At 39.1% G+C, this 13,704-nt stretch overlaps 1 protein-coding gene across 1 annotated transcript in view; it reads left to right on the top strand.

Annotated features, from left to right (window-relative positions):
• The window catches only part of nnt (nicotinamide nucleotide transhydrogenase), a 41,718-nt gene extending 39,339 nt beyond the window's left edge, over nucleotides 1-2,379 (top strand). The window contains exon 22 of the mRNA XM_079847248.1: nucleotides 1,554-2,379. Within this exon, the coding sequence (XP_079703374.1) occupies nucleotides 1,554-1,694 (141 nt within the window). The 3' untranslated portion in view covers nucleotides 1,695-2,379. The remainder of the gene's footprint in view (nucleotides 1-1,553) is intronic.
• The last annotated feature ends 11,325 nt before the right edge of the window (nucleotides 2,380-13,704 follow it).

The raw sequence follows: 13,704 nt of genomic DNA, 5'->3' as shown, positions 1-13,704 counted from the left end.
GCATGATATACTTCATACTCCATTAGTATCAGGCTTTACTTTTACATAAATGGAGCCTTGGTGAGCATTAGAGACTTTAAAAAATAATTTAAGTGTACATGATATAATTCATACTCCATTAGTATCAGGCTTTACTTTTACGGCCTAGCTAGAATAAAAGCCAAGATTGCAGGAATTGCCCTCAGGTTTTGTAATACAGACCATCCCTCATTTTCCCACCCAGAGCGATATGAAAATCTCCATCCCATCCCCACAGCTGGTTCCCACTGTAACTGCGCTACAGTCCAGGTGTATCTTCAGCAAGACAGCCTCACGCTGCTTTCATTAGCGCTGACTCGCTCTTTCTGGAATGATGACATTTCAGAGCATCCGACCGATACTTTCCCTAAAATGCTGGGCTGGTGTGCCTCACCACATGACAGGCCCATTGTAGCCAGACCTTCTCTGGGGAAATCACTTGGAGTACTGGGGCTTGACGTTTGCAAATGTGTAAATACGTAGATCTTCTCCCACGAGTAATTGCGTGTAGCTTGTTAACCTGTTCCATAATTCCGTATGGAATTTACAAACACTAGAGCTTTGAACTAAAGCCTTCCTTATTTGTAGCAACTTGGATGTGTAGTCTCAACAAGAGCACTCGACCAACTTAGAACCTAGTGACGCTCTTGATGACATGATAGCGCAGCAGAATATGAAGTTTCCCTGTCGATTGTCTATGTTGGTTTTGTTATACTCAATCTCGTGCAACATCCAACCCTGCTGATTGCTCCCAGCCTTGTTAGAGACCTTCATGTGTAACCTCATTCCCAAATGAAACCAGCTGCCCTATGAATAATTTAACAAAAGGATGTTGTCCTGTCCTGGGGGATGCTGAGCCTGGGTAAAGTGGTCACATGACTCTTTTGAGAAGAGCGGTTGGGTTTGTTTGAACGCCATCCCGATCACCTGCCTGGCATCGAACATCTGCAGGGCTTTTGAGGGACAGATGATGATATTACAAGGATCCGCCTGCTGATTTTGAAGTCTCAAGATGAGGGTCAATTCGTTCCAAATATCTTTGTGTATTGAATAACACTAAAGCTAGACCAGCGGCAAGGGCTCTCCTCTCTGGTTTTACTTATTCAATTACCAAGTGTTCCTCCTTCCCAAACAGATGCTCCCAATCAAAGCACTGCTCTCGACGATTTTCCCAGAAACGGCTCAGCCTAAAAACTGGTGTTTGAGACACTAATGACTCTTAATTTTGCAAATGGCAGATACTTAAATAGCCATTACATGTTGGAAGCTTGGACTCTTTTTGCGCCCTCTTGTACAAATCCTAAAGCCATTCTCCCTGCCACTTCATGTGCAGGTGCATCCAATATTTTCACAGATATAATGTTGAAACAGATTGTATTAGCTGGCTCAACTCAAAGGAAAATGCCATTAATAATCTTAAAAGCGACATACAGGATTTTATTTAATGTGAAATTTCTAGCTTGTTCAATAAAGTACCGTTCTTTGTTCCCCAATAAGACAAAATGCATCAAAATGCTCTGTTTTCATCCCTCCAGATCATCGTGATGAAAAGATCTCTGGGAGTTGGCTATGCCGCTGTGGACAACCCTATCTTCTACAAACCAAACACATCCATGCTTTTGGGAGATGCCAAGAAGACTTGTGATGCTCTGTCTGCCAAGGTCCGTGAGGGCTAGAGGGAAAAGAGAAGATCTGACCTTGCTTTGCACCAGATGAGTCACCAAGATGAGGAGATCGAACAAACCCAATAAACCCTTAGATATAAATTAGCACTAATAGAATCAAGCTCTTAATTACACTCTTTGCCCATTTTCATTATTAAACTGTAGATGTGTAGTTTATTCTGTATTTACAGAACTTCTGTTTATTTTTCTTTTCATTAAATGTCTCTTTTTTTTTTTTTGCTTTTTTTTTTTGTCCCATTTAAATCGTTTAAAGGGGGGGAAAGCATTGCAGCATCACGTTAATTAGCATTAATAAATAAAGCCAACCAGTTCTCATCTGGTTTTGTATGTATTATAGTTCAATTTTTATATAGCATAGCAATCAGTTTTTAGAAACAGGGTGGTAGTGTTAGCATACATGTTACATACATGCATATGTGTTGGCATACACTAATTTGTTTTGAAAGCCATAGACTACTCCAAACTCTATGCTTTTTTCTTAACTGTAACTGTAAGTTATCTTGTGAACTTACCATGTGCATTAAGTGACCAGCTGGTGGTATATGGTGGCGTTCCAACCAAGCAATCAACCTTTTTAGATGCAGTTTCAGAGGACCATTTCCCAACATTTCCCCGCACAAATCTTTGAAGGATCGCTGCTGAGATGAAGTAAAGTCCTAGCTAATACCACTAAAAATGTATGCACAGAATCCCAAACACCTATGGCTCATCCATAACATGATTTGTATTCCCCAACCACTCTTAATTCAAGTGAATGTCACTGTAGTGGTGATGTTATTATGAGTAGTTACTGTATATTTGCCCTGTTGTCCTCGCAAATTTGTTCCCAGCAGTAATCCTCTGCAGTATTTGACAGGGATTTGAACAGATGTACTGTAATTTACCTACTGGGATTTAATGGAACAGATCCTATGAGATACAGGAACCAGACCATTACAACGACCCTACCTCTCCACAGTTTCAACTCGACCAAAACAATCCCTCACCTTCCCGATCTCACACTCCTCCGCTAATGTTCACCTCTAGCTGGGCTGCATTGGGCACGTAGTTTGTTCCTCGATGTAGATTTTGTGGATGTAGGAAGGTACATCATTCTTTGCAAATAAGCTGCAGCTTAGATGCTGAATATCATCTGGTTCAGGAATGTTTGAATATGTGAAAATTAAGGGAATCAATTGCTGCAAGGGAAAGGAAGTATTTATCGAACATCATTTGGGTTAATTCAGAGTTTAGCATTCCCTCCCACCTCTTCAGGATATGTTTGTGTAGACAGGTTCTTGTGTAGAAAGGATGCTTTGATAATTCTACTTTGACGCAATACATGGGAGGGAAGACAGTCTTCAGATGTTTCATTGTGCCATGGTGAGGAAATAATGTCATACTGTGAAATGTTTTTTTCTCTCTTCACTGTATCACAGAACATCCCTCTTAATAAACATCCTGATAAGAGAACCGATGGCACGAACGATCATTCATTTCCCATTATCGCATGCCTTCAATGTTGCGGGCACCACAATGCCTAGATTGGGCTGTTGAAGAAGCCACTTGCATCTTCTGATGAGTGAATATCTGCGCACAAGTGACAGTGATTACCCATTGTCAGTCTCATGGTTACCTGAGGTTTTTCCTCCCGTTTATGTCTAGAATTAAGGGTTGAGATGGTTGCTCTGATATCAGTTCCATGTGGGTTCTTTCACCTTTGCAACAAGTGGCACTCAGACATGATAGTATCTCCATGCACCTTCTCCCAATCTCTCTTAAGAGGTGAGGGATTTTTGGGAAAGTGCTTTAAAGAGTTATAAAAGCTTCAAACAAGCTTTTATTTATTTTGAGTCAAGGATAAAAAGCTTCAAACAAGCTTTTATTTATTTATTTTGAGTCAAGGTATGGGGCATAGGGGGCAAAACACATTCCAGCCATTACTAGTTCATTCATTTTTTATTTTGATTCTCCATGTCTGGTCCATCTATCAGTTTCAGCATTTTATGTGCTTTATCTGTCTTAATTCCAGCCCTTTTTTAATGTCCTGGAGGCCCTTGTAGATGTTTGTGGCCACGCTAATAGGTTTTGCAGAGGAGTTCTGGCCTGATGTTTCTCCTCGCTCGTTCTCTGCAACTTTCTGAAAGCAGTTTAAATGGGCCTTCATGACTGTTTCATTACCCTACAAGTTATCTCCAGTGCTGAAAGTGCTGAACAACACCAGAAGAAATATGACTGGAGCTAGCTAGGCACACTGTGTTCCTTAACCGCAAATGTGAAAATTACTGTGTGGTTTGTCTCAGTGATGTCAAAGGATGTGGCTTTTTTTTTTTTCTCCCCTGCTGGACTCTGTTACTCAATCTACATTCCTGGAGATCATCAGTGATGCTCCTTTCCATGAACCTACATCTCTATTCCAGATAGAATCGGATCCAGTTCCTTCAGATTACTGTGCACGCTAGACTTTGTGCTCCATTTACTTCCATTTGGTATGCACTGGATTCCCATGCATAAAGTTTTTGTAGAGCCCCCCAAAAAATTGACAAATCATTGCAGAATTAAAAACAAAATATCAATACTAATCAAAAATTCAATATTGGTCTATTGGATTTTAATTTGGCTGTGAAGTTAAAAGCACATCTCTTCTCAACAAGCCACATAATTTAGGGTATTGTTCATGCATGGGGTGATACTTGTTCCAAACTTTAGCCTAAAATATGAGCAGTAACTAGTGACACTTGTCTTGGCAAGCACTACTAAAAAGTTTCATGCCTGCACACAATCTTATAGTTTGTATGGTGGCATCTTATCTTAATCCCCAAAGGAAGCTGCGACTGCAGATAAAAGGGATGTCTAACAGTTGATCATCTCTCTATATGTCCTGAATTGTGTCCACCTGTTCCACCTGTTCAGCTCTTTTAACAGTTTAAGTACACAGCACCAGATGCAGCGAATGCAAATCCCTTTCATCATTCGGCCGGCTGAACATTACTCTGATTTAAAACACAGGGGATAACTGTGCACAAACAGAATCTCCAAAGTCCTCTTCTAAGCTGCTGCGCAGATGCTCTTAAAAGCATTCGTCCAAGCCATATCACTCTTAAAATAAAGATAAATGTTGACAAGGCACAATCCTCATCGGACCATATCCTGGCTATTAGGCCTGACATTTAAGAAACACAAACAGTTCAAGTGTCCTTTTAAGATACTTTTATTGTCTAAATTCCCTGAATGTGAAGCTTTGGTTAAAATGGAGCGGTTAATGTCAAAGATGTAGAGCATTTTTTTTTTATTCTTTTGAGGCTTTGCAGAGGAGTTCTGGCCTGCTGTACAGAGGGAGCTTTTAGTAAACAGCGCACATGGATTTGGCAGCGCTGTTATCAGCAATAGGGTGTATGTGAGTTTGTATATTAGAGGTGGAGAGGATATTACATGTTACTATGAGTGCATGTTGTCTGATAGCAGATCGTCATTTAGTTGTAGAACGTTTTATTGATGTAAACGCTTTGTACTTATCCCATACTGTATGTATATAAGCTAAAGATAACAAATGCAAAGGTGCTATAAGGACAGTCTCTTTGAACTAACCCACTTAAGTGGTGCTGTTGAATTTCATGCCACTGGCTGTGTTGAAAATCTGGGAGTCTGTGTATTTTGAGTTTTACGATTTTGAAATTTTTTTAAACAAATGTACTGTAAAATATGAAATATTGAAGATTCTGCACTATTTCTAGGTCACTAATCAAATAAGCAAAATTGTAATGTTGTTGAATTCCTTTAAACAAAAGGTCAGATTTTCTTGCTTCCGTTGAAGCTCAAGATGCTCTTTAATTGGATCATCTAAAATAATTCTGGACCACATGACCATCAGGTTTTAAATAAACTTGTGGAGTTCATGCACAGGGCAAGCTTGCAGCTTTGGCAATCCAAATATAAATTCATGTATATTTTTTTTTATGAAAAAAAAAAAAAAAGTAATATTGTGAAATACAAATTAAAATATTAAGTCACTATTTTAAAATGTAATTTATGGCAAAGCTGAATTTTCAGCATCATTTCTCCAGTCTTCAGTGTCACATGATCCTTCAGAAATTATTCTAATATGTTGATTTGGTGGTCAAGAAACATCAACATTTTTGCGAAAACCGTGATTTATTTATTTATTTATTTTTTTGATAAATAGGAAGTTCAAAAGAACAGCATTTTTTGTATAAAATATAAAAGTCTTTGCTTGTAGCTTTCGATCAATTTATGCTTCCTTGCTGAATAAAAGTATACATTTCTTTAAAAAAAAAAAAAACCTGACCTCAAACTTTAGAATGGTAGTGTATTATATATAGCTGTGTTTATGTTGCTACATATAGCCGGATGTTCACAGCTGAAGTGTTTTGTTGTTTGTAAAGTTTGGATCAGGACTATAATGTCGAGGCTACAAATCTCCTGGACTTGAAAGTGTTTGTGCAGTATTAGCCAGGGACAAAATATTTACACCAATATGGTTAGAGTTGTTCTAAACTTGGAGCCACATTTATAGTGCAGAGAGCATCCCTGACTGACCTTCACACAAACCTCAGACACATCTATGCCACATTACCATAAAAGCGTGCATTTTTTTGTTCTGAAGAATAGCAGGATAATGTCACTAAATTTTCGATCTCACTTTTGTGAGAACTGGCAAGTGGTTATTTTAAGTCTTTACCAGTAGGCAGTGCTGTTTCTGAGCTGTAACTTTTTCTCCTCAGATGACTTTTTCATTGACAGTGTCTTTAACCTCTTTACATGCTTTTGCTCTAGTAGTAACAAAATCAGATAGCTCTTTTTTTTGTTGTTGTTGTTGAAATTATGCCTTTATAACAAGTTAATTTTTAGTTTTTCTTGTCCTGAAACTGTAGTGATGCATCTTGAATAGCAGGAGTCATGGTTATAGTAGATCCTTATAGATGTTTCTGGATGGCAAAATTGTAACTGCAAATAAAGGTACTAAGATTGTAGATCATAAAGAAATTCTTTAGCACCTCCTTAAATAAGTCACATTTCCAGAGAAATAATCTTCCTAAGAGACTTCCTACAGTGTCTTGAATCAAACATCAGTCACGAATGTTGCTTAAACTGTACATGAGCAGCCTTGTAGATCCATATTTGACTTCAAAATCTAATTGGACTCAGGTGAAGGACTTTGAATATTCTACCTTATATGGCAGATACACTGTCAATGATGCAATCCAACAATCTCTGTGTTGACAGAACGAACCCACACATCCATGTCTTTCGACAATAGTTAAACCCCTCTGTTTTTTGTTGAAGACAAGAAGCTAATGTACATCATGAGGGAAACAAATAGGGTAATTCATGAAGACAGCTTTACATCCTAGCATTTGAAGGCTTTTTTGAAGTGTGGCTGAGATGTGAAGAAACATAAAGCTGCTTCGTTTTTCTCAGTACATTGTTTGTTTCCTTACATTCAGGCCTGTATTTTTGGATCTGTACAGTAGTGAGGAGTTGATCGACGCTGGCCAGGGTGTTTTACACGGGCCGTAGCTAACCACACAGCTGTTTGAACCAGCTCCAGACTCCGTAAAACAACTCATACGAAAAGTGTATTAAGGATTAATGGATCTTTTCGGGAATTGGCAAGCTTGATTTGTTGCCTCAAAGACTTAATGAACAGAAATAACAATAGTGAATTGTAGGAATGTCATGGCATTGGTATTGTGATAGCATCTTGCTCCAGATGTGGTCAAGATAAACTGAGAGTTTCTTCACAGCTTGTAGAGAATGGCTTTATTTAGAATCGAGTGTAACAGTGACTTAAACATATTGTTAAAATTCCATCATGCCCTTGTCCTGTTTAGTTTGGGTTTAGATGTTAATTTTATAACCTTTTATATGATTTGTTTAATAGTAGAGTCTCCAGATAATTCCAGAGAAACTCAAAAAGTAACATCCCTAATTTTTGTTGTTATATAAAATTTTGACATTCTTGAATGTTTGCTCGTTTTACATTGTGAAAGATGAGTTATGATAGACATTCTTTGACAATGTGCTCATTGTGAAAATCAGTCGAAATGCTGGTCTTGTGGTTTAAAGAGTTGTGAAGTGTTTAGCTCTTTCCAGTCAATGCCATCACTCAACACTGTCCCTCAGCAACATCTCCACTGTCCTTATCTCATTCCGTGACATGGCAGCCACTTTGGATTGTCAGGAGAGGTGCCTCTTATCTGCCGAGTTCAGAAGATTTCCGTGAGAATCCCTTAAGAAATGCTTGAAAAGAAGCCTTGGAATGGAGTCGAAATCCCAGAGGATTTATCTGCCAGAGGTATCCTGTATCTGGGAGGCCTGGGGAGCACCCTTTGTGTCTGTTCTTCAGGTATGTCTGTGTGAGACGGTGGATTTGAAGAATAAAGTGGAACAGATGACGTGATCTCCATTCTGTCTTGTTGTTGGTGAGAGCTTTGAACACAAACAAGAAATACATACTCTGTCTTGTTTTTTCTTCTGGAACATCAGGGAAATCTAGCTTAAACTTGTACTGTAGCTGTCTTTTGGAACAGCTGGTTCCAAGTTGGTTTTAAAGAGCTCCAGTCTGGTTATTGGTTGGTCCAAGGTCCAAAGCCATTGACTGATCCAAACTGATTTTAAGTGGTTTACACTGGTTATTAATTGGTCTAAACTGACCATTAGCTGACTTTTAAGCGGTCAAAGGTGATCATTAGCTGGTCTAAGCTGGTTAATAGTTGGTCCAAGATAGTTATTAGATGGTCCGAATGTGTAAAAGTGGTGCAAGTGAGTTATTTGCTGATAAAACGGCCACCATGTTGGAAAGATCAGCTTGACCAGCTAATGACCAAATTGAACAATTTTAGACACGTTACTGACCAAATTGAACAAATGAATAACCATTTTTAAATGGCTAATGACCAAACTGAACCAGTTAATAATTAGTACCAGATGATGACCAGCCCTAACCAGCTAAGGACCTGAATGAACATGTTAATGACCAGTTCGGTCCAGCTTAAACCAGGTAATGACCAAACTGAAAAAGTTAAACATTATGAAACAGCTTACTGAACAAGGTAATGACCAGTTTGATCTAGCTAATAACCAAATTTTTGGAAAATTTGGACCAGTTAATGACCAACAAACTTAGGTAACACTTTATTTTGATGGTCCACATTAGACATTCTACTAACCATAAGTAACTTTGCCCCAAAGTAACTGGAACCCTAACACCTAACCCTAACCTAACAGTCTACTCTCTCATTAACCATTCCAGTCCTCTCTTGTCATTCCAGTCATCTCTTGCCATACACGAGAGACTGACCATGAATTTTCTTGGCAATTATTTTACCGGGGTAGGTTGCCAGGTCTTTGCCCATTACAATACTGCATTTAAACTAAATAAATAATTGTATCGTGGGTGAGCACCCAGAGGAAACCCACACAGAAACAGGGAGAACATGCAGACTCCACACAGTAAGGACTCTTGGCCCAGCCGGGACTCAAACTAGAGACCTCTCACTGAACCACTGTGCCACCTTAACAGTGTACTAATTTTCTAATGAGAGTGTTGCTCTAATACTCTAATTAGTTGACATGTAGTTGCGAAGTTACTTATAGTTGGTAGAATGTCTAAACTTACTGTTGGTCAAGTTTGACCAGCTTATGATCAAATTGAACAAGTTAATAACTATTGTGGAAAAGCTAATGAGAAGCTTGAACCAGTTAATGGCCAAAATCTGACTAGGTAGTAATCATGTTGAACCAGCAGCAACCAGCTTAACCTTGATTTTTCCAACAGGCAGGCAGATGGGGGTCACTGAGCCTGGCTATCATACAGGCTGGAGTAAAGGTGATGGGAGAACAAATGGCCGAGTGAGCAGACTCTCTTTGGAATCAGGTATCAAGAGGATAACCTCCGCCGTGTCAAAGGGAGCCACCGCTGGCTGACACAAAAGAACGACTGACACCAGAAAAGAGGGATGGGGTTTCAGAGCCTGGGCATGAAAAGGAAAACATCATTCTCCGTCTGTTTTGTTCACAGGCAGTGAAAGCCCCCTTATGCGGGTCATGGTGCAACACCACTAGAGGAATTTTCACTGATGGTATTCTCTGAAACAGCCACTATAGTGAGTGATTGGATCCATTTGTGTCGCTTTTAATTGAAAGGGCCGTTTTTTGTTGAGTCAAGAGTCAAGGATGAATCGGTAAGGGTGGTCGCCAAAAAACAAAAACAAAACAACACTTCTCAACGCTTTTATCACAGCTGAGCCGCCTTTGTGTTCGCGGGTGTCTGAAGCAGCCCAGAGGCAAGCTTGGAATCACGGCGGGCTTGTGTTGCCCTCATCGCGCATGTCTTTTGTGTGCGGGGAGGTTATCTGTCTGCCTCTTTCAGAGGTGGGGGACAGACAATAGGCTTTCGTGCCATGAGAAGAGGAGTGTAGGATTCTGGGTCCCTCCCTGAGCATGCAAGGCTTGGTTCATGAACACAGCACAAAGGAATGAGATCTCCACCTCATCCAAGACTGGATTAACATAGACACACATATACACAACACATATGCACGCCAATGGGAATCATAATAGGTCTAATTTGTTTGTTTACGATGCTCTGTTGCAAATGGCTGATTGTAACCACAACACAAGAGCTAATCAGACAGTTTCTGCTGAAAGTCATGCCATACCAGCATATAAGTCAGACGCAGGGCTAAAATATGATTCGAAAATAGAATTATGAAATTTTGAGTGCTAATCTAAGAGGAGAATATGTGTACATGGATGTAATGCATCCATCTTCGTTTAGAAAAACTAAATCAGAGAGCCAACTTCTCAACCTTCTGTTAGTAGGAAACATTTAAATGACTACAATTATGTGTTTGCCAATCAAAACCTTCGCTAACTATGTGCTGAGAAACGATGACTCACTGAACATTTGTCAGAGAGAGATTTACATTTTGGCCCGAGGCTTCTACGGTTTGCTTCGGATGGTCCAAGCAAAAGCTCCCTTGAATTTTTAAGATTGAATTGCATTTAGAACATTTGTCTTGGCTGCCCACCTTTGAAAATAAATAGAAAAACACAACTCCAAAACCCCCGGCCTGTGCTTTATCACTCATGAGCCTGGGCTGTCCATCAGACAGTGTGTTTTACATTCACTTGAAAAGCATGTCAGATGTTTGCGTGTCATGGCTAGACGTCTCGTTAAGTTATCGACCGGTTTCAAGGCTGGAGGGGGATTCTCTCAATTTGCCCAGTGTCCGCTGGAACAACAGTGAAAATCTAATTTGGATATTTGAGAGAACGCTATACCCTTCCCATACTGCAACTCCAAACGCCAAGAACATGGAGCCAGACCCTCAAAACAATTAATTACGGGTCATAACCCGAGAGGGTCGGCATTCCTGACGGCTGGAGACAGTGTTAGATATTCCTCAGCTGTGCTGTGGGAGGAGACTGCGGGGACCAAGGATCCATTCCAACATCACAAATTGCTAAAAACATCATGCATTTTATACAAAAAGCGATCTGTCTATGATCTTACCTAAATCAGACCGACTGACAGATTATACAGTTTGGAATTCGTATTCATAGGCACTGAGTCAAATCAAACATCAGTGGCCAAAAACACTGAAGATTTATGTTTGCCACTTGTCCCAAAAATTTATTTCGACGTCAGTTCTCTCAAAGTGCAGATGTTTTCGTTTCTAATCCGCCCATTTCTTTTCTTTTTTTACAGTATAGCAGATTACTAAACAAACTCTAATTTCACATAGGAAATACAGCGGTTAAAGGGTTTGTGACCTAATGTTGTCAGTCGTAAGTAGCTAAACACCGAATGACTGATTAATGTGATCTGTTTAATATATAAGTAACCCCAAATGAGGCTATTACTTAAACAACCTGATTCACTCGCTAATTGTGTCAGTGTCTTGGAAGCCTGTACTGATCTAAAATTTCTGTTTGATTAATCGCTGAATCAAATGTGTGTAACATGAGCAGAAATACCAGCACCAATCACAATCACACAAACATCGTTTGAATCAATCAAACACAAATGTTGCATAATTAGTTTCACGTTTCCAATCAAAGCTAATCGTTCGAGCTGTTTTTCTCACACGCAACAGCTGAGGCGTCATTGCAGTATGAATTATGGAGATGCTCCAGAGACTAACCCAAACCACTTTTTATGACATGTTTAATGTATTGTATCATTAAAATGTATCATTTTTGTGCGGGCGGCCCCTCTGTACTGATACAATGATTGATATGAATATCACTCACAAGCGCAATTTCTGTCATGCAACACAATAGACATATCAAACGAAAGGCAAACTGTGCTGCAAGTTAGTATTTCAACATGTGGTGCTCTTAAGGTCTCCTTTCATAGGTGAAGCTAATGACCTGGACTACCTTTGAAATTGATCCTATTTCTCATCAAGTGGTGCAACATTAAGGATTTTATCTGGGCAAATGGGTAATTTATCAAGAGTGTCATTAAGATACTCTAAAGTGAAATGCGAATGAGGCATTTGCTCTAAGGGGAAAATAATACAATGATAAAAGGTAAAAAGTGAGGATGAAAATGGATATGCTGCATCAGTCATATGCTGGCACTTTTGCGTATTTTAGTCTCTGATTTTTATTATACAACTGCATTATTAAAAGGATCATGACCTTAGGTAACAGACAAGACAGATTACTTCGCTTCATTCCAAATCACCACCAGTTTAACTATCTTGCTCATTTTATGTCTCCGTTCATTGTGTTGACCATATATGGGCAGCTCATACCTTGAACTGACCCCAGCCCTGATCCTGTTTTGAAATGCAATCCAAGTCTATGAGGCGATGATTAGCAGTGCAGGTAACATAAATGGATCTAAAGGCTAAGATTGAATAACGACTAAAACTGAACTCCAGGTTGCTGTAATCAGATTGGTATGAAATGTCCATGAATCGGTGCCTCAAAACCCTAATATTCATATTATGCTTATACTTTTGCACATACTTTTATACAAGTTTGTTTGTGTTAGTATAGGGAAGCTATACAGTGTTATTGTTGCTGTTATATTATTTAAAGAATGTTAATATATGCCTTGTGTGTTCTTTTAAAATAGGATAAATCCAGTGACCCCGTTCGATAAGATCAATAAGATTAAAAAAAAGTCGATAAGATTAGTAATAATATTCACGTTAATCAGATATTGGTTGTGTCCGAAATCAACCCCTATACCCTCATATCAATATCAAATGTATTTCTAGAACACAGTTCCAGTAGTGGGATTGAATGTGAGATTGAATAAGTGCACTCAATAATGTCCACAATGGTTTCAGACACCCAAATGGCTGTTCCCTCAAATAGTGCCCTCTATAAAATTTCTTTTGGCTTTTGTTATGAATATGCTAGCCTTACTGTTATCTATAAGCTAGTGTGCTCCAAAACAATGACAAAATTCGCATTTAGAAGACCAAACCCAATGTTGAAAATGAAAATCAGGTTGATGTCAAAATCCAATGTCAGATTGACGTCAGTCTCCAACACTGAACAGACATTGTACTGTGGTTGAAAATGAAAATTGGGTTGACGTCAGAAACCAACATCAGTCGTGTTCTGATGTCAATCCGACTTTCATTTCCAACCAAAATCCAACGTCTCTCCGACGTTGGATAATGACGTCAATCTGACATCGGGTTCTGACGTCAACCCGACTTTCATTTCCAACCAAAATCATCCCCTGACTGACGTTACTACTTTCTACTGTTGACAGAAACGTAGTGGAGTAAAAAGTACGATATTTGTCTTTCAAATGTAGGGTTAGACTTAAGTACAGTACTCAAGTAAATGTACTTTGTTACTGTCCATCTCTGTAAATATTATCTGAAAAGAAAAAATGAATATAACTGGGTGACATTACATACTGGGCTACACATTTTCTTGAATGCATTTCATTATGTAACCCAAATCATAATTATATGCATGTTGTTGAGTCTGAGTCATAAAACTTTCTGCTTTATATGAGGCCCTC

Source organism: Squalius cephalus (genome assembly GCF_949319135.1).
Source record: "Squalius cephalus genome assembly, chromosome: 17".
NCBI lineage: Eukaryota > Metazoa > Chordata > Actinopteri > Cypriniformes > Leuciscidae > Squalius > Squalius cephalus.
This window is presented reverse-complemented; position numbering and strand designations above follow the sequence as displayed.